The sequence below is a fragment of the Myotis daubentonii genome, chromosome 14 (genome assembly GCF_963259705.1).
Source record: "Myotis daubentonii chromosome 14, mMyoDau2.1, whole genome shotgun sequence".
Classification (NCBI taxonomy): domain Eukaryota; kingdom Metazoa; phylum Chordata; class Mammalia; order Chiroptera; family Vespertilionidae; genus Myotis; species Myotis daubentonii.
In genome coordinates, this window is record NC_081853.1 from 52,321,719 (window position 1) to 52,348,034 (window position 26,316).

Genomic DNA, 26,316 nt, shown 5'->3' on the forward strand with positions numbered 1-26,316 from the left:
GGGGGAAGGGATGAAAAGGGGGGACCCTGATCTCATCTTGTTGGCTGTGAATTTCTAGTGAAGCCTGCTGTGTGCCCACACTGCACGGTGTGGTGCTTACCTTCACCTACCTCCCCACACCCGCCTCTGAACTGTCTCACTCCTCATCTGTGGTCCCTGAGTGTGTGCCCACAAGATGAGCCCTCTGCCTCCTCCTAGGCCTGGCTATGCTTGCTTCTCCTTGATTTTATCTGCTGCTGGGGGTTTCTTGTGTTCAGGACTCCTGTCCATGCCTTGTCCTCAGGTTCCAGGCCTGGTTGGACATTGTCATGCGGACCTGGCATATGAACCATTTCTATGCCATAAACGTCTACAGCCGTAAGCTGGGGGCCTTTTTTAATCAAATTCAAAATATCGTGGTAGTTAATGGGTTAAACCTTCAACATGAATTAATTTTCCCTTGAACATAAAGGTTCCCCCTGGACGCCTACCCCCAGGCCAGTCATTGGGCACACGCACCCCAGTCACAGCAGTGCCCCTGCCTCCCTCCTCACTCAGCCTCTTCCCCACCGGGATCAGTGCTCTGGTCTCTCCTCTGCTCTGCCCTGATACTCTGTCTGATTTTCCTCCCCCGCCCAAACACCGTCAGTGCCCCCCTGGTACCTCAATCTGTTGTAACGCCTCGCCGGCTGTCCAGGCTCTCCACGAAACAGTCCATGGCTAAGCTAAGACTCAGCTCTGCTGATTCCCTGTCCATACTCTGCAGCTGCACTTCCTTCACGTTCTACACTCCTTCCACCCTGCACTGTCTCCTCCACTTCAGACACGCCCCCAAACCCCTCCCCATCACAGTCCCCCACATCTACTGAGCTCATATTGATGCCCCTCTCTCTGGTGCCCCCATGAGCCTGCCTCCATTCACACTCTCAGTGGTTGATGGCACTGGTCATACTGCATTGTATTATCATCCCATGAATACTTGTCTAAGTCCCCCATTAGCATGTACGCACTTGAGGTTAAGGACCAGAAGTGAGAAGCAGTTTACACAAGGTGGTACCCACATGGCCCTCAGGCACGTCTGTTGATTGGATGAGCAGAGGCTGATGTGCCTGGAGAAGAGCAGACTCAGAGAAGAGACTGGCTTCAGGGGCTGTAGGGGTTTGCAGGGCCCTGCAGGGCAGAGCTCAGCCCAGCCTCTCTGCCTCCTGGGGGCATCCTGGGTCCCAGCACAGTGAGAGCTACCTTTGGGGAGTATGCGCTTTCTAGCACCCATCCAGGGTTTGGATAACTCACATTTCCTGTCCCCTTGCTCGGGCTCTTTGACCGCCAGGCTCATGGTCAGGCGTTTGCTGCCCTCTAGTGAACAAAGCATGGCTCAGCCTCTCGCAAAAGCCAAGCAGACCCTGTGCTCTCGCCAGGAGCTGGCTCCAGGAATCCAGCCATGGCCAAAGGTGATATCTGGGGGTGAACAGGTGTCCGAGGGAAGGGCCAAAGCTTCTGCCCAGAACAGATCATATCTAAGCCCCTAAATTGTTATCTGAATAGCCAAGACCGTACCTTCCCAGATCCCCCCCTGCCTCTACCCAGCAGGTATCCCTGTTGGAACGATGGCCAGCCATCTCTTTCAGATAACTTGGTAGGGATCTGTAAGACACCCAGAGTTCGTAATCCAAGGCAGCTCTTATGGAATACAAGGGCCATCCCCAATGCTGCAGGCAGAACTGGCCACATTAGAACGGTGATTTCCACGGCCCTGTAGCCCTTCATGAGGGGCCTGTGGCCTTGCCTCAAAGGTTTACTGCTTCTGGGACACCCCTCCCCCTTCCCAGCACAGCACAAAAGCTCAGGCTCCACCAGGGAGTGACCGCACACTCCCCGGGTTATTGTGAGGGTCAAATGAGATTACTCATGACAAATGCTTAGCCAGTGCCTGGTGCACAGCAGCCACTAAGTAAAAATTAGATATTGACCATGATTAGATAATGCGATTATTGGTTTTGCCAACGCTCCGGAACACAAGGCTGCCTACAAAACTCAGGAAACCCAGGCCCATGAATTCCCTGTGTCATGGTGAGATCTTGCACGCGTTGAAAATGATCGCCCCTCGGTGTGCCACAGCGTCCGGCACTGGCCTTCCCTCCATGGGACAGAGGCTCAACCCTCAGACCCCAGGCTGCTGGTAGAAACATCAGCTCCTCCAGGCTGTGTGAGGCACAGGGCTCCAGGGATATTTCTGCAGGGGTTCCCTCCACACTTAGATGATCACAATGTAGGTTCTTTGCCCCCAGTCCAGGTTCTGGGAGCTGCTGGCCTAATGTCTTGTTGGCCTCGGGGTGTCTCCAGTTTTTAGGGAGGTCCTGAGCTACCCCTGGGCCAGGCCCTCTTGATGGGCCTGGGTTGTTCTCTGGGCTGCTTTTCAAGCAGACATTCAGCCAGAGCTAAGTGTAGGGTCCATCAGGTGGCTAAGGCCACCAGCTAACCACCATGTCTCATGGCGTCTGCACCCTGGCATCCTGCTGCTGAGAGGTGCTCTCTCCACCGAAGGGGCACACTGCATATTTGTTACCAAAGTCACAGGAGCCTTTCTCATTGGTTCCGATGTGCTGGAGCCAGCTCGGGCCAGCCTGTGAGACCAGATGCTGGACACTTCTTCCCAACTCCATCTGCAGAGACATCATGTCAGTAGCTTGAAATCAGCCAGGATGGAGGTATTTGCCACAGAGATCAGCAAATACTACAAATCCTGGCTTTTATTTTTTTTTTCTCCTGAAGAGCCAACCGTTAGACCCTTATCAGTATACCACTTGTTTCCACCTTTAATTTTTTTTATTTTTTAGTGAACTGCTTATTTATTTTTTTTATTGATTAAGGTATTACAAATGTGTGGTTATCCCATTGCCCCCCCCATCCCCCAAACCTGCCTTCACCCTCACCCTTTGTTTCCACCTTTATTCCAAGCAAAGCACCACACTGAAACCATTGCTGACACAACCACTGAACAATAGGCTTTTTAGTGTAATTCCTGAATAAAATGCAAAATGAAAGCCTCATTTGTTTGTTTGTTTATTTATCCAAATATATATATAACAGAGATTGCAGCTGGTGAAAGATATGGTGGTAATTGACAAGTCAAGATCATGCTTTTGTGTTTGACATAAACTCCAAATATCTAATGTTGGTAAAAATATCTTCAGTGACCTATTTTTTTTATTGGCAGGTTTTGAATTTTCACTTAGCATGCAAAAGAGCTCTATGTGATAAGCCCCATACTTGCATTGGGGAAAACATTAAACGCAGATATTAGATAATGTACCTCAAAACATATGGAAAAACAATTAAAAATTTTAATGTTTTTTGCTTCTTTTTTATTCTTTTGTTTTGACATGATTCGAACTGTGTTTCAATCCTAACATTAATGTGTCCTCTACAGCCCTTTCTAGTTAAAACAGTGCCAGTGGTTACAGTCAGGCAGCCTCATCTTATAGCACTGTAGAAACCATTTGAAGTGAACCCTGAAATAGCACTTCTTTCATCCAAGAAAATGGAATAACTATGAGTCCACTGTTTGCTCACACCCGGGGCTGTGAGTCCCTGGTGCTCACAGACTGTGAGGCTGTAAGGTAGGGGTGGCAGTGAGGGGCTCAGTCACAGTGGACCTTGCCCTCGGCCACCCCGGAGCTAGACAAGTCTCCGTTGCAGAGTGTCTGGAGAGGTGAACGAGGCCTGTCTTCCAAGGCACACTTGTTCGTCTTCACCATCACTATGTACTTTCGAAAGGCCTTTTGAATGACAGCAGCGCACCGCTCCTCTTCCGTCCTCTTGGTGGTGGTGACTATGGGTTCGTATAACTTCTTCAGAGGGTTGGCTTCCATGAACTTCTCCTCCATCATCGCTTTCATGCTGTCCAGGCCAGTGGAGTCACCCAGTACCCTCGTGGTGAACGCGAAGAGAATGTCCAGGCAGTGGAGGCGATCTCCACTTACCATGGGCAAGTCCATTACTAGGAATTGGAATTTATTTGGCTTTGCCACACGCAAAGGCTCAGGAAGGGCATCGGCAAAGTCAGAAAGGGCAGAATATTTGATAAACTGTGTGGCTTCTGGGTCAAACTTTTCCCAGACTTCGTAGAACATTTCAAAGTCATCTTCACCCAAAGGGTCCTCACTTTCTTCAGTGGCTGTATTGAAGTTTTCTAAAATCACAGCAATGTACATGTTGACAACAATGAGAAAGGAGATGATGATGTAACTGACAAAGTAGGCTATGGCTATGGTAGAGAGGTGACAGTTCTCTTTCTTGGGGTCACATGAAGCTTCAGATTTCAACATGGGGTTGAGGAGGGTGTCCCAACCAGCTGAGGTGGTTATTTGGAAGAGACAGAGCAAGCTACCTGCAAACGTTTCGAAGTTGAATATGTCATCAATTCCAGAGTCTTGCTTCACTCTACAGAAAGAGTTCATTCCAAAAATGGCATAAATAAACATAACCAGAAAGAGTAGAAGACCGATGTTGAACAGAGAGGGAAGGGACATCATCAGAGCAAAAAGGAGAGTCCTGATTCCTCGTGCCGCCCGGACAAGCCTCAGGATCCTACCGATCCGAGCCAAGCGGACAATTCTGAAGAGTGTTGGAGGGAAAGGAATGTGCTCCTGGTGTTCCAAGAGAGAAATCATGGTACCTGAGGAAGAGAAGAGTCAGTCCATTTCTAGCAGGCCTCGTTTCAGACCAGGCTGTCTCGCCTGCCTTGGAATCTTAGTGGGACTGACTTTTATCAATACCTTTTAATTTATGCACAAAATTAAGAATTTTCTTTACCCATATAAGGGGAAATATCTATCTGTACCTTAACTTGGAAAATAATTTCCAAGGGCCATACAGTTTTAGGTGGGACCTTAGATGGGATAGGATGTCTAAAATACTAAAGACTCAAAGAAAGGAAAGAAATGTAGCTTATGAAAGGCTATTTTGTGAGTTATCTCATGAACTTGAAATATATTATCTATGTTGGGCATTTAAAGTCATTTGTGGGGTAATAGTATAATAGTTTTCCACATTTATTGGATGTATAGAGTGGAAAACATGATCTATAGATGGAGTTTTTTAGATTAGAGTATAAAGAGAAATTTCTGCTAATGAAGGCTGGCTTGAGCCTGAGTTATCAATAGAAATTGTGGGAAACCTAACCTCAAAATTCCTTAAAGAAACAGAATCTTATTTGTATAGAGCAGTGGTCGGCAAACTCATTAGTCAACAGAACCAAATATCAACAGTATGATGATTGAAATTTCTTTTGAGAGCCAAATGTTTTAAACTTAAACTATATAGGTAGGTACATTGTTATTAACTTAATTAGGGTACTCCTAAGGCTTAGGAAGAGCCACACTCAGGGGGGCAAAAAGCCTCATGTGGCTTGCGAGCCGCAGTTTGCCAACCACGGGTATAGAGGAATTTGAGCACAGCTTGCCATAGGTATGGTCACGAGATGGTAGTGTCAGAATGCTCATCTTTGGGCTAAAGCTGCCATGGATCTCTCATATTTGTTAATATGTTAATTCTAAGGACGCCTGAGTCCAAACTCAAAAAATTTCAGGGACTAAATTAGAGATACTCTCTTTGTTGTGGTAGACACTCAGAAACGGCGTCTCAAGCAGAGGTTTCTGAAAACTGCCTAAAATGTCACTCTCTTCTCTCACTGCCTACTCTGTGGGCAAGTGAAACAAAGATTTAAGACAACTCACATTTTGGCCCCGGTATTATAGAATGGTTGGAATGTGTAGACATGGCCTTGCTATGGTGGTCCTCTAAGGTCCTTCAGGGTGATAGGCAGCCAAAACTATCTGCCATCGCCTACTCACTAAATGAGCTAATTGATGACATGTTTCACTGACTGCCCAATTGTGCCCAAGAAGTTTAATTCACATGTTAGTTGGGCAGCCAACCCTGGTGAGATGTGGAATTCATTAAGTACCAATTTAGCAACCACTGGAGGAGGTCCATCCTTTAAGGCCCACCTCCTCCAGGAATAGTTCTTTAAGTAATCAAGTCCACAGTAATCTGTCCCATCTCTGAAATCAATCATCTGTGTACCATGTAGTTTGGTGTTCAATTAATTTCTCTGTTTCTGACTCTTTAAGGCAGCGGTTCTCAACCTGTGGGTCATACAACCCTTTCACAGGGGTCGCCTAAGACCATCGGAAAACACATATATAATTACATATTGTTTTTGTGATTAATCACTATGTTTTAATTATGTTCAATTTGTAACAATGAAATTGGGGGTCACCATAACATGAGGAACTGTATTAAAGGGTCGTGGCATTAGGAAGGTTGAGAACCACTGCTTTAAGGCGAGTAGGTCTTAACAACTGGCTTGTTATCTCCTAGAGAGAGACTCACTGTGGCTCACTCTCATTGTATATTTCTCTAAAAGCTTAGGAAAGAGCTTGAGAAAGTGTAGAGGCTAAGAATTGAATGGCAGACCTACTGGCAAAGGAATAAAAAATGCTGCCTTTGGTGAGCAGGATTTGGCTCAATGTGCATATTTCCTCAACCACTACAACAAAATGTTATCCAGTGCTATGCAGTGTAACTGCAATTGCCTAATATTTGTTTAAGGAACAGAAATCAGAGATGTTTCCACAAACTGTACGATGCCTGGCACCGCCTGGAAGGAGTTCAGTAGAGAGTGGAGTGAACGAGCTGCTCTCTGCATCCTGGAGAACGGGCTCTGTCAGCTACAAGAGGGCTGCCCCAGAATCATCCAACCTCCACTTTCTAACACAGTTGCTTCTGTCAATTTTACCAGGATTTATGATTGGAACTGACTAATAAAAATTAAAGATCTATGTAACTGCAAGCACATGGAAGGATCTATTGGTACACTTTATCTACATGGCTTAGAAGCCAGAATAGCCTATGAACTTGCCCTCTGAAAAGTGGCACTGCTGCAGTGATAGGAACCAAAATATTTTTATCCAAAATATCTGTTTAATGCATCCTTTCTGAAATAGCACAAAAGCTTCCACCTGTGAAATCCATTGTTATTGCTCCCACTGCTTTTTGAACTATAAGAAGGGGCCCTGGCAATTTTACACAATTATAAAAAGTCAAATTATTGGTTTAGTTAAAAGCAGACTTCAAAAACTCAGAGTAAACTCGATGGTTAAGCATGAAGAATAAAGGTATATGGCAAAAACCCTCTCCCCCAACCCATTCTTCTTTCATAAACCTTATAGTTAATCCTGCCAGTGGTTAGGGAAAATAAGCTGATTATAGAGTGAGCCTAGCTGGTGAATGGGGTCCAAGCAGTAGAGACAAGCATAGTTCATGCTGTGGTTTAAGGTAACATACGATACAGGGTAAAGAGGAAGTACTGCTTGGCCACAGACACACCTGTGGAAGCCCAATCTAGGATGGGTCATAGAGGCCTTGCATAGGAGGTGAGGGAAGGCCTGACAATGTCAAGGGGCATAATAATTGTCATCTGACATCACATGGATTTTGAACTAAAGAAAAATATGGAAACTAAATGCCAAATCCTTAAAGTTATATAATGTTCATTAGGGCTTATAGTTAGTTTCACAGGGAAGGTAGAACTCAGACTCAGTTACCAAGATTAACCAGGTAACCCCACCGAAACTTTTAAGTCACCTTGATTTTGTCTATCTCCATTGACTAAATAACCTACATTATTATTTACCTCTCTACTCCAATTGGGTAGACAGTCGAGGGAGTGGAAATTACTCTATCACCTAGCAACTTCCCAGTAAAGAGTGGCATGAGCACACCTATGTTTTCAGAAATCACATTAAGCCTCATTTGTTGCTTTATGGATAGTTTGGACATACTTCCAAATAATAATACCAATTTACTCCTGGCTCTCAGATTCACATCCCTCTGGCTGCTGATTTTACTTACTAACGATAGAAATGACCACGATCAAACAGTCAAATAAATTCCAGCCATTGGTGAAGTAGTATTGCCTCAAAGCAAAGATCTTGATGAGACACTCAATTGTGAAGATGACCACAAAGGCCAGGTTGAGATTCTCAAGGATGGATTTCATGGTCTTAGACTGGTCATATGACTCAGCCATCATGCTAATCATGTTGAGGAGAATGAAGATGATGATGAAGACATCAAAGAACTGGTTTGTGACCAGGTCAAATACGAGACCCTGGCATTTGTTCTGAGAGAGAAAAAGAAAGAAATCATAGTTCACTTTGAGTTGTAAGGATGAAATAACAAATAAAAAAGGCATATACAGGAGGTGGTCAATTGGGGGAAAAGGAGAGATATGTAAACTTTAGACAATAAATAAATAAATAAATAAATAAATAAATAAATAAAATATAATATGAAAAGCAAATACACACACACACACACACACACACACACACACACACACACACGACACACTTGATGCCAGGCTCTCTTCTGAGTGCTGGGAATAGCAGTAAATTTAACACACTTTTGATACTTTGGGGTCTATGTTCAAATGAAAATCTCAAAATCCTCCACACACTTCAATTCTCAAGCCCTTCTTCCATTCTGCTGCCCTGGCTGACCCTCTCCACCTTGAAAGCCTTCAAACTCACTTGTCAGAGCTACCAACGGTGCTTGCTGTATTACTTTATCATTGAATGCTCTCAAATCCCAGCCCTTCAATTAGCCTGTGAGCACTGAGCAGCCCTTTCATACCAGTTAAAGCAGGATCAGCAAACTACGCCCATAGACCAAACTTGGCCCACCGCCTGTTTTTTGTATAACCTGGGAGCTCAGAATGGATTTCATGTTTTTAAATGTTTGAGAAAAACCTCAAAAGAAGAAAGTGTTGACATATGAAACATATATGAAATCCACGTGTCAGTGTCTCTACATCAAGGTGTACTGGAATACAGTCATGCACGTATGTTCTGTGCCGTCTGTGGCTGCTTTTCTGGCACAACGGCAGAGAGAGCAGTAGCAGCCGAGACCATAAGGCCTGCAAAGCCGAAAATATTTACTGCCTGACCTTTTACAGGAAATGTTTGCCAATGCCTGACACAGAAAGTCTATCATAAACATTTGTGAAGTGAAAGGGAGTATGCATGGCCTCAACTTCACAGCAGAAAAATTTGACAAAATATATTATAAATACATTTTAAACTAGTCAAGGTGAAATTAAAACAGTCGGCTAACAGACACAGACAACAGTGTGGTGACAGCCAGAGGGAAAGGGGGTGGGGGTAGGTGGAGGTGGGCACAGGCGGGAGGAGATAGAGACGGAAGGAGTCTTTGCTTGGGGGGATGGGTGCACGATGCAGTGTGCAGATGATGTTGTGTTGAGTTGTACACTCAAAACCTGGATGGTTTTGTGAACCAATGTAATCCCAATAAATTCAATGGGAAAAAAAGTCTGCTAACATCTCATCACTGCAATGAGTATATACTAAGTGCCTGTTGTGTGCTCACTAAAAAGCTACAGTTGTTACCCAGACTCTTACTACTGAATATGTGTCTAATTTTCCTAAGGACTTGAGCCATACACCTATACATCTGGGTTTTTATTGTTCTTGGAAAAAGTCTGTAAATTTTAAAAATTAAAGAAGAGCAGCAGTGTTGACATCTGAGATCCTCATAACCACATAATGAGCTGTGTATTTAGAATCAATGACTTCTCTTACCAGAGGTCTTGGAATAGGCTTTTGAGGTTTTTTGGATCCTAACTTTTTCATTGCATTATAGTATTTCTTCTGTTCTTCTGTCATAAAAATGTCTTGGCCACCTAAGTATATGAAGAAGAGGAGAGTTAATTATTAACAGAGTTTTAGAAACACATTCTAAATTGTCAGAAATAAAAGTATATCCCATGTCTATCATTAATTCCTACAATTGCAATGGGAAGCAAAAGAGGCTGGACTCTAGGGGAGGGCTGAAAGGAACCCGGGTTTAAATTAAGGAATAGGAGAGAAATATTACAATTACATTTCATTTTTTAGAATATAAGCAAAGGTAACAAATTATTTGCAAACATCTACAGAATCTTTACAAAACTGGAAATATTTCAGGTTGCATAAATCAAACCACAGTGCAACAAAAATATAAATGAGTGACACAATTTAAACAAAAAATTCCACTCAGTGGCAATGAAAATTCTCCTAAATAAATGAACATATAGATCACTACTAATAAAATTTCACAGAATCTGTCCAGAGCCATTTGCAGAAATCAAAATTAGACAGCTTTAAGGGTTTTCACTACTGAGCAAGAAAGAATAGGAAAATGAACGAGATTTTTCATTTCTGATAGTTTTAGAGGACTTAAGGTAAAATATCTAGACATCCTGGATAAAACAGAAGAGAATTCCTTTAAATTGTATGGCTGAACAATACCATTTTCCTTACCAAAGTAAGGAAAATCTCCAGGGTCTGAAAATCAAGAGAGATTTTAAAAAATAAGACAGAGCAGTAAATTAGTTCTAAAGCCACAATTGGTCTAGGAGCATTTTCTAATCTCTGTAAAACAAACTAGAATCGTGGGCTTTAATAAACACAAAGGGTCATGGGTGAAAAGGCAGTGGGCTTCTGCTGAAGTCCCTGGATGAATCTGGACTTTCAAAGTGCTGCCAATGAAGAGGTGAAGACGACAGAATTTGTTGGCAATGAAAGACAACTAGGAAGCTGTCTCAGTGTGCACTATGGGTAAAAACCTAATCTTCCCTGATAATTTGTGAATCCAGGCCTGCCATGATGTGGGTATGGGATTTGAATTTACACCACCAGTATGGACCAAATATACAGGCCTAGGTCAACCTTTTCAAAGACTGGGAAAACCGGCACTGGGAAAATGGATATCTGCATGCAAAAGAATAAAGGTGAATTCTTACCTGACACCATATATAAAAATTAACTCAAAATGGATCAAAGACATAAATATAAAACCTAAAACAGCAAAACTCTAAGAAGAAAACAAGACAAAAGCTTCATCACATTGGATTTGTCAATAAATTCTTTAGTATGACACCAAAGGTAGAAGAAAAAATAAATTAAACGTCATAAAAATTTAGTGCATCATCAAAGGATGCTTAGGTTGTTTCCATGTCTTAGCCAGCATGAATAATGCTGTAATGAACACAGATACATATATCTTTATGAATAAATGTTTTCAAATTTTTTGGGTAGGTACCCAGAAGAGGGATTGCTGGTCATATGGTGCTTTATTCGTAATTTTTTTAGGAACCTCCATGCTGTTTTCCATAGTGGCTGTACCAATTTCCATTCCTTTGATGGATGATTGGATAAAGATGTTTTACATATATATAATGGAGTACTACCCAGCCACACAAACAGATGAAATACTGCTGTTTCCGACAGCATGGATGGATCTTGAGAATATCATGCTAAGCGAAGTAAGTCAGATGGAAAAAATCAAGAACCGTATGACTTCACTCACATGTAAATACAAAACAGAAAGCAACAAATGAACAAATAAGACAAATAAACAAACAAAATGAACTCAAGGACATTATGCTAAATGAAATAAGACAGTCACGAAAAGACAAATACTGTATGATTTCACTTATATGAGATACTTAGAGCAGTCAAAGTCATAGAGACAGAAAGTAGAAGAGTGGTTGCTAGGGGCTGGGAATGAAGGATGGGAGTTATTGTTTAATGGGTACAGAGTTTCAATTTTACAAGATGAAAAGAGTTATGAAGATAGATAGTGGTGATGAATGTATTTAATACCACTGAACTGTACAATAAAAAATGGTTAAGATGGTAAATTTTGTGCTATGTGTATTGTACCAAAGTAAAAATAAAATAAAAACAGAGCCCCAGAAGTTAATCAGGTTGTTTCAGGATGCCTGGCAGACACAAGTGTCTTCAGTAATCATATGCATTATGATAGTATTAACACTGTTTTTCTGAGCCTGTCCTAGGTGTGTGTTGTGGGATAAAGAAAATGAGTAAGTATGGAAAATTATACTGCTATCATCTCCTGTGCCCATGAGAACCAGGATCCTCAGTGTAGAGGAGAGGAGGTACAGCTGTATCAGTTAAATGAGAACCTTAGGGTCCTGAATTTGAATGATCAGCATTCATATTTCCACGTATATCTCCCAGGAGTGCTAAATGTGAAGTAGCTCTGTCCACTGAGGAAGCCTTGAAGCAAAGACAATGAGCATTCCCAATGGCGGTCTTGGAACACCACCGCACATAACGAACCCAGCACTCCTCAGAGAAATGGCTGGTTCCAGCTCGGGGACAGGAAGGGTCTGACTAGGCCTCGCACATCTCATTATTCCAGAGAGATGTCAAATGGGAGGACCTTATTTGAATCCTGATTTGAAAAGAAACAAACTTTAATACACATGATTTAATCAATGAAAGAACAAATAAGTATTTTAAGAAAATGAAAGACTGGAGGAAATTTGAACATGGACTGGGTATTTGACAAATTTAAAGAATTCATGTTCATCTTTTTAGGTGAGATAATAAATTTGTGGTTATGCTTAAAAAGAGCTACGTTCTCAAATATCTGTGGATGAAATGATATGATGTGTCTGATTAGTTCTACCAAAAACCAACAACCCAGTGGCAGGTTTGGGTGAGGCCACAGATAGCATACGGATGTTCTTAAAGCAATAAATGTTGTGATGGGTGATAGGTAGTTTGGGTTCATTTTAGTATACTCTTGTGCATGTTTGAAATTTTCTATAATAAAAAGTAAAACAAAACAAAATTGCTATAGACTAATCAGAATAGTGATTTCAAATGTAAGCTGAAACCTAAAATCATAAGGCCTGACACCCAAATTGCAGGTATTGATTGCAATCAAGTTGCACATTACAGAGGTGACTCCACATAGCACACTCCCGAGTAACAGCAGTGACTAGTAGTTGCGTAAAGGTAGTGACTGGCTCTCTCTGCAGACACTAGGAGGGCTCATCAGTATCCAGGTATATTCTAGATGGGTTAAAAAAGTTCAACAGAAAAATAAAAAAAGAGCGTCCCAAAACTGGGAAAACCAAAGATGAATAATATTTAGTTACCTGTTTTTAGAATTCAGAAATGCAAGAGAAGAAGTCAAAAAGGTCAAGAGTGGGAGTTTGACTCCATGAATATGCTAAATGTCTGTAAGTCAAAAAGGTCACTACAAAAATACAAGAAGCAAGTCACAAATTGGACTTACTATATAAAAATATAAGAAAAAGATGACAATCTCAATTTTAAAAAGAGACAAAGTCTAAAAACATAACTCTTAAGAGAAAAATACTTATGGCCACCATCCTGTGAAACCATGTATAACCTCACAAACAATCAAGTAAATGAATATAAAGCAATGAGATAACACTGTTATCCATCAAGCTAGAAAAGATTTAAAAAATTATAAAAACCAGAATGATGAGAAAAGAACAAAGAGGCATTTTCATATCTTGCAAAAGGAGTGTACCCAGCACTGTCTCTAAAAGGTTATTTGATAGTATATCTTTAATTCCTTAAATTTAAGAACTTATCCTGAGGAAATAATCAGATACACAGAGAGAAATTCAAGAATGTTTGTGACAGTGTTAGAAGAGCAAGAAATTTAGAACTGAACTAAATATCTAGGCAAGGGGAAAATGATCAGGATAAATTATGATCTATCCATAGTATGGGATGTAATTCAGCGCCCAAAATTCTAACAACAAAGATGATTTCATGACATGGGCTCATGACTAATGAGAAGGGGGTGGGGGCTACAAAATTAAAAATATCATGCATGTAAAAGGAATACATATTTAGTTGGGAAGTAACTGGAAGGGATTGTACCAACGTGATGAGGCTTAATCCCAAATGGCTATCATTTGGTGGTCACCTTATGGATGATTTAAATTTTCTTTTTATCTTCCACATTTACTATGAACAGTAAAAATCAGGAAAAAAAGCATGTTTATTACAATGCATGGGGAACCTCCCTATAACAATCTGCCTCTTCGCCAACCATCTTCTTTTCCAGTTGTTCCAATGAATCTGCTGAATTTGGGTGTTGGGAGCCAGGACACAGTTTGCTATAGGGGAGAGTATTTTTTTCTTTCCTTTCTTTTTCTTTTTTTCTTTTCCTCCCTCCCTCCCTCCCTCCCTCCCTCCCTCCCTTCCTTCCTTCCTTCCTTCCTTCCTTCCTTCCTTCCTCCCTCCCTCCCTCCCTCTCTCCCTCCCTCCCTTCCTTCCTGTTTTTATTGATTTCAGAGAGGAAGGGAGAGGGAGAGAGATAGAAACAACAATGAGAGGGAATCATTGACTGGCTGCCTCCTGCATGCCCCCTACTGGGGATCGAGTCCACAAGCCAGGTATGTGCCCTTGACCAGAATTGAACCTAGGACGCTTCCAGTCCACAGGCTGACACTCTATCCACTGAGCCAAACCAGCTAGGGCTTTTAAAAATTATTTATTCATTCATTTATTTGTTTGTTTGTTTTTATAGAGAGTATTCTTTTTATTCTGGGTAACAACTTACAATTGAAAGATTACTAAAATATCACTGTAGTGTCATAAATACTGATCCTGGTAATTGCCTTTTTATCAGGGTTCAACAATGTCCTTTGTGTTAAAGAGTAGAATGGAGAAATAAAACAATGGTTTAATAAAACCCAGTTGTTTTTAGTCCCTTTTCAGCCACATCTTCAAGCTTTGTCTCTAGGTGGCCCCCTCTTTGTTCTCATGCTGATGATAAAGGCTACTTTGCACAACCATCTAGACCAGAATTATGTTTCACTCAAGTGCTTTGGAGAAGAGAAGTAAAATACCAAACCAGAACAACCCCGATACTTATCTTTTTCTGCTGATGATTGAAGTTATCAATTATAACACCAATAAAGAGATTTAGAGTGAAGAATGAGCCAAAGATGATAAAAAATACAAAGTAAAGGTACATGTATATGTTCGTCTCAAATGCTGGCTGGTCTTCCTTCTAGGAATTTTTTAATGAGAGAAGAAAATAATTACTGGAGAGAAATATAAGCCATATTAGCTACCTCATCTAGAAGACCAAGTATTTCTCAGCAGCAGCATTAACTCCTCAGCCCACTCCAGACAGCCATGGCGCCTGCAGAAAGCCCCTCAGTTTCCCCTCGCTCAGGGTACAATGCCGTGGGAGGAAGTCAGACTGGAGGTGAGACTACCAGAGGCAGACAAACTGCCAACTCTTGTTGAACAATTACATCCTTCATACACAGCCCACATCGTATTTAGTTTATGCTTATGTCCTGTTACTCTTAAATCCCTGATGCCTAGCATACCTTGTGACATGTAGCATATCATGAATGAATGAATGAATGAATGAATGAATGATCAAGCTCCAGAATGGTCACAAATGAATTAAAACCAAGCTCCCCAGCTCAAAGTGTGACTCAAAGCATCAGACACTAGGGATAGAGAAAGGCCATTCAAACTTTTTTCAGTTCTCATGTGACGTAGACATGGGGTTGACAGCCATGTGTTTGCCATGGTGGGCTTCACAGCAAGGAATGGAGTAGACTGCTGGACCAGGAAACCATGTGGGGAATATGGCAGCAAGTCAGTATTTGAGACCAGGAAGAGTTGAGGGGGTAGAAATGCCCATTGTTAACCACTTATAATTTTAATATTTGAGACTAGCAGGATTCTCCACAACTACATAGAGAATGGCCATGATGCTAGAAGCCAGCACACATCAACTAGAATGTCCCAGGACCAGCATCAGGACAGATATCCCTCCACATACTTCCACCCACATATGTGAGCCACACACCTTTTCTATCACGCATCTGCATAAGATTTCCTCCCCATCCCCAAGCTCCACCTCAAGGCAGATGGATGCTCAAAGTAAACTAGGAGGAAGGCCATTTACTCAGACAAAAAAAAAATGAGCACATTAATATTTTTAAATATTTCCTTGGTTACAAATTGCCTCTACCACTCATGTAACTACCCATAGCACTTCTAGTGCTACTACCAGCTCACATGTAAAGAACACCTACTATGTGCCAGACATCAACTCTAAAGACTCTCAAATGGAACATCAGACACACACGTGTGTGATGATAGAAAAAAACTAACAATGCTGATTCCATTCTTGATTCAACCATCTGTTCACAGTATGACTTTGGACAACACTCATCCTTTTAATTCCTCAATTTTCCAATTGAGAAATAGAAATAAATGAGATCGCTGAGTATTCTTCTAACTTTTGGAATCCATGACCACTTTCTATTTAACTAGAATTCAACGGCTGACAATCACCAGAAACCCCTTTAGTCTTGGGAGAGCCTGAAGCCATGAGAGGGGTTGTTGTGCTCACACCTAGTCCCATCTTACAATTTTCCCACAGCCAAGGGCAGGACCTTTGAAAAGTGGCTCTGCCTACCCACTCATTTGGAGAAAAGGTGAGAGAAGAAAATCAAGGCATCCTGTGATTCTGTTGCTGTTTCTGGCTCCATGTCCTACATGAGTGGTTTCTCCTTGGCCACTATGGAGAAAGAGGACTGGACTTTGGAGCATGCTAGGATGTAATCATAACATCCCTGTTTTGACCCCGGCACTCGAGAGCATGGTAAAACACAAGCTCACCTCTCTGGCATCGACAGCTGCATGCATAATATCTGTCCAGCCCTTAAATGTTGCCTGCAACAAAAAGTATATAAACATGAACACAATTACAGACTTGCCATCAACAGACAGATGCCAGGGAAAAGCAAGCAAGGCCAGTGGGCAGATGTGTGTAAGGTGATGCAGCACCCTTCCAGGACAGAATGTCCAAGTAAAAGGACAGTAGGAAGGAATGCAAGGATGGGTGTCTTGGATTTTTCTTATTATTAATTTACACAAAATATAAAGTTTATAAACAAGAAAGTTCTGCCTTAAAAATTGCTAGAAAAGCTACCAATCAATTGTTGGAAAGAGGCTGTTTAAGGCTTCTCCTGGTGCTATGTTTGTCTGCACTGTCAGCCCAAGACCTGGCAGCTGTGGCTTGACCTGGGACTGACTTCCAACAAGAAGCCATTTCTAATGGCGCAGCCAGGCCTCCAAGGTTCCTCTCCTCTCTGACTGGAGCTCTGAAGAACAAGGCACCACCCATGGCAGAGTAGGAGGGACAGACCCTACAGGGGCACCACCTGAAGGTTGAGGCTCAGTAGACAATAAAGTTGGAGATGCTTAGTGAAGAGCAATTCCAGAGGGCCCTGGCTCTCACATGAGGGATTGGGATTTGATTCTCTTACCTAAGGGGAGTCACTGTATTTTTATTCGTTGAGAAATAATTTATGGTTTTCCTAAGAGTGACAAACATGCTGACAGCACTTACCACTTGCAGCAGGGCGAGGTAAGCCATTCCCACATTGTCAAAGTTGACTTTCAGGTTGTCCCAGGTGAAATTTTCACTTATACATTGACTTCGGTTTGCAATAATGGTGTAATTTATAAGTAAAGCCGGGCTAGCTGTTTTATTCATGCATCTTCCAAATTTTCCGGAAAACAAGTTTACTCCCAGGATACAAAATATAAGCCAGAAAATGAGGCAGACAAGCAAAACATTGAGAATGGCAGGTATGGCACCTATGAGAGCATTAACTACCACCTTAAGGAAACAAAACAGAAGAAAAACATAACAGATATAAGACTCATCATGCTCTTGTTTGTCCCAGGATAGGCCTGGGGCTCATAGAGCTCCTGTCTTTACCTGCCACTCTAACCCTCCCCACACTCCACGACAAGCCCTGCTCTCAGCTGCATAGGTAATGGGTCCTTTCAGGTGCCACTGAGGATCTCTTGAGAAGTGTCCTCTGATGACGGTGTTGGGGACTCATGGAACACCTGCCTTTGGATTAAAGGGAAGCCATAGTCCATGTCACAGCAGCTCTTTTAGGATGGTGGCTTTCTCTTACACTTTTCTCCATTTCTCAAATTCTAAGCAATGGGCTGGATGAGGAGTCCAAGGAAAGCTTGGCCATTTAAGGAAAGCCCTCTTAGCCCCGGGAGAAATGCTCTGCCTTTCCCTGCTGGCTGAAGAAAGTCCCTCCTGTGCACCTGAAGAATGTACCTTCATTCCTTCAAACTGGGACAGAGCTCGCAGGGGCCTCAGTGCACGAAGAGTCCGGAAGGATTTCAAGCCCTTTACGTCAATGAGAGTAGTCACAGACACCTGGTGGGAAGAGAAGCCTGCTGGGTAGTATGCCTGCCTGGATGCCCAGAGAAGATAATGTGAGGGTGAGAGCCCTCATTCTAAGAGGCAGGTGGATTATCCAGACACACAGACACTGCTGGAAGGGGAAGAACGGATGGAGAGGATCTTTCCTCCTTGTCTGGCAAAACTATAGTTCGTGCAGGTAAGAACGAAGCATTTATGTTAGTTGTTTAACAAAAGACAAAGGAAAGCTGAGAAATTGTTGTGAATTAAAGGAAACCAAAGAGTCATGTCAATGATATGTCATGTGGGGTCCTGAATTGGATACTGGATTGGGGTGTGGTGTGTAATGGATGGGATACAGAAAATAAAGGACTTTGTTGCAACAATTGACAAAATCTGAAAATAGATTTTTTTAGTATTGGATCTTGTTAAATTTACTGTCAAAATTGCACCATGACTATGTGAGATAATATCTTTGTTCTTAGAAATACACACTGATGGCCCTAGCTGGTTTTGCTCAGTGGATAGAGCGTCAGCCTGCGAACTGAAGGGTCCCTGGTTCAATTCCAGTCAAGGGTACATACCCGGGTTGTGGGCTCTAGTGCAGGAGGCAGCCAATCAATGATTCTCTCTCATCACTGACGTTTCTATCTCTCCCTCTCCCTTCTTCTCTGAAATCAATAAAAATATATTTTTAAAAATAAAAGAAATACACACTGATGATTAACATTTCACCCCATCAGCTTTGTCATTTTCTCTCTTATTTTTTTCCTAAGTTGCTGGAGATAAAGTTGCAGACACCACCCTCCTTTACCCTTTAAGAGAGTTGTACACTTACAATCACAATGGTGAAATCAAGCCAGCACCAGGCACTGGTGAAATATTTCCGAAATCCAAAGGCCACCCATTTCAAACCCATCTCCAGGATAAAAATGTGTGTGAAAATATTGTCAGTACACTTAAGTAATTCTTGGATTTTGGGTTGTTTACCAAGGTGAATATCTTCAAATACCTGAAATGATAAAGCCATAGGCCAGGTTGAATATTTGCATAGGTCTCCTTGATGACTTTACTTTTTCTTTTTTCTTTCTTATTTGAATAAACTAGTATCTCTCTTGGTGATAAAGTTTTGCTCAACAGGTATTAAGGCTGAATTTTTCCAATGGAAAAATTCCTTAAGTAAAACTGGAAGAAGAAAAATCAATTCCTTAAGTAAAACTGGAAGAAGAAAAATCCTATTTCTAGACTTCTGTTGCCACTATGTTCCCCAGGCTCTCATCACTGGCCCCTGGAGTATAAAAACATCTTCCTAACAAATCACCATACCATTTCCTGGTCTTCCTAATCCTTTCAACTCTTGCCAACAAAATCCTGCTCACTTTTCTAAAACCACTGAATGGCACACACACACCATCTCTTTTGTCCTCCTAGTTACCTTAGGGGCTCTATTCAGTGGCTCTCTGTTGCTTTTAACATCAAATCCAAACACCTTAGTCCACATTCTTGATCTGGCCCACCCCGAGGCCCATCATCTCCTACCACAAACAGCCTTATCTATTTGCCTTAGTGTTCCCTACACACCTGATCATTTTGAATGTGCACCATGTCATGCAAAAGTTCGAGACACTATGGACTAGAGCTCCCAGTATAAATTACTTTGAAAACTAAACATTCATAAATTGTGACTATGAAAACGAGACACCCTAGCTTTCAGAGAGACCCATTTTCATGCTACGTACAAACATTTCCTTCAGCCCAAGTGTGTGGGTGCTGCTTCAGGGTCTATAGAAAGAGGGTGCACACTGTTTATTTTTTTGGCCTTCACAGAGTTACTAAAGATGAAAGGAAGGAGAAAAGGGGCCTTGACACTAAATCTGCCAGGACATTTGGGCAAACACCGAGAGCAAGAAAGCAAGCAGCCCTGCTGTCTGGACCAAGGTTTCCACAGCTCCATGGCTCTGGGGGAAAAGAAAGCAAAAGAGTAAGTTTCGTTTCCAACTCCCCAATGGGATTGAGTAGGGAAGGACCTCCATCTCTGCTCTGCCTCCACCCCATAGGCTCCTTGTCAGCCCTCCGATCTAAAAGATTAGCTCATCTTTTCTATAGGAAACTGTCCTTCTTCCATCAAGACTGGGTTAGCCGCCACCCTACACGGCCCCATGTCACTCACTGCTTCTCTGAGTATATCACTGTGGTCCTGGTCTCCAATTGCCAGACTCCTTTAAGAGGAACAAGCATGAATGGCTTTGGAAGCTCATTTTCTCTCTCATTTTGGAAGCTTGGCAACAAGCCAGCTCCGCAGGTCTGAGTTAGCGCAATGGAAGAGCAAGCTGATAATCAGCAACTGCTCTTTGGGGGCTCCCACATTGTAATGAGGCCATTTACTAATCCAGGGAGCTCCCATTATTACACAGTTTCCCAGACCAGAGCTTCTCAAACTCTGGTGAGTCCCAAATCACCTAGGTTCTGATTTAGCAGGTCTGGGGTGGGCTCAAGACTCTGCATTTTTAATAAGCTTCCATGTGATAACTAAGGCTGCTGGCAATCAACGAGGTGTTTCTTTTCTCTATTTCTCTGCAAATAATGTACAGTGAAACAGGGCCTGGATCCCTCTCCTGGAACTCCCTGCTTGTGTGTTCAACTCACTCTGCCCAGCCTACACTTGCCTCAGCTGAAGGCAGATGAGAAAGAGGATTGTGTGTCATCTGCTATTTCTCTGATTATACTTTTTCTCACATGGTGCCATGGGGCATGTGCGGCCTTTTGATAGCACCACTGCTTTCCCACTGACTAGCACAGGGCTTGGTAGACACCAAGTACCATTTGTGGAGTAAATTAAAACCCCCTACCACTTGAATGAGAGTAGACAGCCAGTAAGATTGTAATCACCAGAAGACTATAGGAAACCAAAGGCCAAGGACTAGCAATAGAAATTAATCAAGGAACTTCTCTTGATAGTTTTAGAGAAATCTGCTCTTTTGATGGAGGAATCATTTACACTGTGGTGAGCAGATAAATGAGGAGTCTGTTGGTCATAGCCTCTGATGGGCCCCAGTATGTGTTCATCTCCTTTCCCCCAGAGATTGCACGGGTGTAGAGCACTAACCAGAAAGGCAGGGGTAAAGAAGCGAGACATTTCCCTGTCCCCTTCTATTTGCTGGGAACATACTGCAAGGTGTTCTGTGACTCCAAATTCAAAAGGAGGAGCCCAGGGCTCCATTCACTTGACATAACAAATAGGAAGACAATTTAATTCTATAGTATGGCCATTTTAAGGGAAGACACAAGAATGAGGGATGAAGGGAGGGAGGGAGGGAGGGAAACAGGGAGGAAGGGAGAATGAGAGAAAGAATGAGAGAGAGAGAGAGAGAGAGAGAGAGAGAGAGAGAGAGAGAGAGAGAGAGAGAGATTGGTGATAGGAGCAAAGGGGGCGGTGAAGTGGGGGGCGAGGGGGGGGCAAAAAGGACCAAAAGGTGAGGATAGAGAGCTGGAAGGAGTTTATGACTATGTGGTTCTGGAGGCTGATGGATTCAGTTATTTCCAAACCTCACTGGGACACAAGACACCTCGGTTTGGAAGGATCTGCCATGCACATAAAGTGGCATCTCTTTGTCTCTCCTCTCAAGGGATTATAAGTGATAGAAAACACCAAGGCAACTTAGTATACCCTCATCCGGTCCCTGTAGCCTTCTCCTCACATTTTATCTTTAACACTAGAAAGACTGAAACTTAGTATATACCTATATTGCCCAAAAGCAGTCAAAATGACTGCATTGTGAATAATAATATCGGAGCACTCTTCACTTATGTTCCTTAGCTTTTCCAATAACTCACTTCTATTCGACATTTCTTTCATGAATTTAGGGCGCAAAAGAAATAAAATAAACAACTTATTAGAACAAGTATCACTGCATAAAGATTCGAATAACAAGTACTAGTTTAGCTTATTGAGCAACTGCAACTTATCAAGTATCGACAATTTATCATGTACTTGTATGTTATCATGTGACGGTCATCGAAAAAAAATGAAAACTGTTATTTCAATACAGAGCCGAACTGGTCATATAAGAAATTTACTCAATTCAATAATAAGAGTCATTTGATTATTTAAAATTTCCCCAAGCAGTCGAAATGACTGCTTTTGGGCAATATAGGTATAACACATATATATACCGGAAATGAAGGAGGGGGGAGGTAACTACAATTATTAATAAACGCATTTATATGTTGTACAAAAAGTCACAAAATTCTAAGGCATTGTGTCCTTATATACATAATTGTTTTTCTAATTGAAATTAAAAAGCAGTCAAAATGACTTCCTTGGGCAATCTAGTGTTAAGAAAGCAGCATTATGGTCTTCAAGAAAAAAGAGAGTAGGAGTGCTGCTGTCTAAAGGAGGAAACTGGTAGGATATAGTGAAATGTCTAGAAATCCTCCAAGAATGACAGACAGACCTGAGGTAAAGGGCCAGACTTCAGGGGCCACTTTAGAGTGCTAGGTTGGGTCATGATTCCCTGTGGGTAAAGTGCCTTTGGCCCGGGGGCTTCCCACTTGCAGCATGAATCCAGAAGTTGTTCTGCAAAATCCTATCCCCAAGGGGAACCAGCAGTAAAGATCCCACTTGTGCCTATTCTGCCCACGTTCACAGCCCCATGAAGGTAAAGTCAGAATGCAGCTCCCCCAGCTGCCTTGTTCCCCAATGTCCCCACAAGATATGATCATTTACCAATGCCCCACTGCTCAGCAGAATCACAAAGATAATAAAGCTCTCAAACCAGCTGTGTTTCACTATTTGGTAGCAGGTTTTCCGCAGGTTCCACCAAAGGATCCAGGGGGACTTTCTCTTGTTCACAGCACAGCATGAGAAGCAGCAAGCCAGGCCTACAAGGAACGCCCATTAGTGTCTGTAGTAAAGTACATTAACAACCCAACTCTTCACCCCTCCCTGTACACATGCCCCTTGCTGTGTGATTTTGCAATTCCTTACACTAAAGAGGTAGAGTCTTTTCCCAACCCTTTGAATCTAGGCTTAGCTGTGTCACTTGATTTGGCCAATAGAGCAGAGTGAGCCAGTTCTGAGCCTAGACCCTATGCAGCCTTGCATGTTTCCATCTGCTCTCCTCCATCTACATAAGAAAGGTGTATATGCCAGGCTGGCGTGGCTCAGTGGTTGAACATCAACCTATGATCCAGGAGGTCACAGTTCCAATTCCTGGTCAGGGCATATGCCAGGGTTCTGGGCTCAATCCCCAGTGGAGGGTGTGAAGAAGGCAGCCGATCAATGATTTTCTCTCATCATTGATGTTTCTAACTCTCTCTCCCTCTCCCTTTCTCTCTGAAATCAACAAACCCACCCCATTTTTTTTTTTAAAGAAAGGTGTATTCAGGTCAGCTAACTGGTTCCAGGAAGAGGACAGACACGTTACACGAAGCCACATTGCAGTTAAACCCAGGCTAGATCAGCCAACTTCTAGTCAGTACCACTCACATGAATAAAGCAGCCAAGATCAGCAGAGACAGCCAGCCTAGATGAGCTGAATCATGTTTATCACTGTGTGCTACTGAGGTCTTGTGGTTGTTTGTTATGCAGCAATGTTTTTGGCAATAGTAATCAGTGTCCTAAGAACTGCAGGGAATGAGGCATGGATGGACACAGGCTTTGTCAACCACCCATGGAAGAGTTTGATCAATTGTCAAGATACTTACAAATAGCTGAGCATTTGGTCCCAACACACACAAGCCATCTAGATGAATCACATCACCTTTTCACCTTGTCTCCTCCTCCACTCCTCCTAATTCTGTGGATGCTTATTACTTCATGGTGACTACAACATTCCACTCCTTTTCTCGTCATCTTCCTAAATCACTGTGAGGTCTCCTCAGTCTGCCCCTTACCTCTCTCCATCTTTCAGAACATCAATAAATTAATTTTCCTAAAATAGTATTTCTCTTACCCTACTCCTCTCTTCTTCTAGAACCATCCCCCCCCCCCTTTTGCCTCCATCTTCATTGCTGACATCCTCTCCATACCTCAAGGACCAGTCCAAATGGAAGTCAAGAGAATAGCAATCTAGCCCTAGCCTGACCTCTGACCCCCTGGGCAGCTTTAGAGCTGTCAAACACTAAAACCCATTCTTAGTATTCCTTTTGAACCCAGCCTAGCCCAAAACTGATGGGAGAAATTTTTAATTTTTAGATTCATTTATTCATTTGTTAAGTTACTTATTTATGTGCTTAACATTTATTGAGCCCATAATCAGGGCAGGTTCTATTCTCACAATAGAGATACAATAATATTGCTTTTGTATTTAAGAACCTCATGGGAGAGACGGACAGAAATAAATTCCCCTCAATGAATACAAAAAATAATGAAGGCACACAGGGAGAAACCATTACATCCACTCAAGGAATCAGAAAATGCTGCATTTGTTGATTGCTTATTATGTGCCAGGCACTCTTCTAAGTGATTTATATTCATTCATTTCAGACCTATAACAACCCTTTCAGCAGGTACTATTATTATACCATTTTGTAAATGAGGCACAGAGAGGTTAATGAAATTAAACATAGAGAAGCCAGAATTTGAGCTCAGGCAGTCTGGCTCCAGAGACGAAGCTCTTAGCTACAATGTTATCCTGTGTCCAGAGAAGAATTTTGAGGAATGAGTTGAAGGCCTGGCAGGGGTTTTAGTCAACCCTAAACTTATAGTCAAGTTCTTTTACTCTATGACTCAAGTATATCCTGACAACTGATGTACTGGGGACTCTACAAAGTGGTGGACATATTGGCTCACTGGGTTTTCTGGAAAGTTTTCTGGAGTTTCTACCCTGGTTGTTAGTCTCTGTAATCTGAGCCTACCCAAATCAAGACTAGACCTGATAATGACCCCAAGAACCTATGAGTGACCTCTCTTCACTTCTGTCTCCAGTAGAAGTAGAAAAAATGAATATATCAAAACCACCGAACTTCAAGAATAACAGAATCCCATTCAAATACTCTGTGAGTTGGATGCAGGAATACTACCACTTACCTTTGGGAAAACATCTCTCTGGTTCCTTTTGGGGAACCATTTCAGGCATCCGCCTAAAGGGATCTTGCAGGTCAATGGTGCTACATTCCGAGAGCACACTGATAGCATCAGACTTCTGTGCATCAGAACAAAGGAAAGGGAGAATCATTTATCAACACCCTCTCTCACCGTGGTAGTACCTAATACCTTATTAAAAATATGACTTTTTAGGTATGAAACTAACCAGGCAAGAGCTTCTAGGTATGAGGGGAATCAAGAAAGTATCCCTCTTATTGGGTCCTTTTCCAAATTCTCTGACCAGCCCTGACTTCAGGAGAGAATTCTCTAATTGCTCTCCCCTGGTGGAAGAAAGGGAAGGAGTATAAAGACATAGTATCTCAACCTTTTCCTCTCTTCAAATCACACCCCTGGTCAGCTGCCTAACCCCAAACAGGGAAGCCAGGTGATGAGGAGAAGGCTACTTACTGAGACTGTAATATTCAGCTATCCCAACTCCTAGAATAATAGGCCTACACCAGTGGTTCTCAATGATTTCCCCCTCCAGGAGATATTTTGGCAAAGTCTAGAGAAATTTTTTATTTTCACAACTGGGGAATGCTACTGGGATCTAGAGAGTAGACGCCAAGGATGCTTTTAAGCATCCTAAAATACACAGAACAGCCCACCACAACAAAGAATTATCCTGCCCCAAATGTCATAGTGGAGAGGCTGAGAAACCTTGGTATAGACCTTTGCTTAAGATGTGACCCCAGAAGTTTTCTCTGCACTAGTCTTGATATTTTCCACAATGGCTCTCTTAGAGAAGGTGAATGGATGATCATGCCACATGTTCCTTCTGGAAACATGCTGGGGAAATTACCTTTCGGGTATTCTGTACTGGTATATAAGCATCCTCTTCAGAGAACACCTCAATTTCCACATTCTGAACTCTTAGGCTGGTGGACTTGTCCTTCTGATCGAGCTCATAGGCCTGAATACAGAGAAGACCAGAGTAGAATTAATATTCCTCCTGGAAATCTCGCTTGAGATGAAACAAGACTGCATTTTCTTTGGTTTTCTATTTGTTATGAAAATTGTGACATTGTTATTCTTTTTCTTTTCAGTTTTTAAAACTGTGGGAAAACTCAACATAAAACAAATCTGGAGAAAATATAGGGTGTCCCAAAATTCACGCAAGAAGT

The 26,316-nt window shown here is 42.3% G+C and overlaps 1 protein-coding gene across 2 annotated transcripts in view; it reads right to left on the minus strand.

The window, feature by feature from the left end:
- Positions 1–3,062: 3,062 nt before the first annotated feature.
- Positions 3,063–26,316, minus strand: part of SCN11A (sodium voltage-gated channel alpha subunit 11) — a 90,244-nt gene continuing 66,990 nt past the window's right edge. The window contains exons 17-27 of one of the 2 annotated variants that reach the window (XM_059664435.1): positions 25,995–26,105; positions 25,136–25,250; positions 22,832–22,986; positions 18,944–19,117; positions 18,019–18,120; positions 17,284–17,556; positions 16,551–16,604; positions 14,772–14,913; positions 9,645–9,745; positions 7,897–8,167; positions 3,063–4,657 (exon numbers count right to left, since the gene is read on the minus strand). In XM_059664435.1, coding sequence (XP_059520418.1) covers positions 3,621–4,657; positions 7,897–8,167; positions 9,645–9,745; positions 14,772–14,913; positions 16,551–16,604; positions 17,284–17,556; positions 18,019–18,120; positions 18,944–19,117; positions 22,832–22,986; positions 25,136–25,250; positions 25,995–26,105 — 2,535 coding nt within the window. In that variant the 3' untranslated portion in view covers positions 3,063–3,620. Of the gene's footprint in view, positions 4,658–7,896; positions 8,168–9,644; positions 9,750–14,771; positions 14,914–16,550; positions 16,605–17,283; positions 17,557–18,018; positions 18,121–18,943; positions 19,118–22,831; positions 22,987–25,135; positions 25,251–25,994; positions 26,106–26,316 lie in introns of both variants that reach the window. The other variant, XM_059664434.1, reaches the window with a different exon arrangement.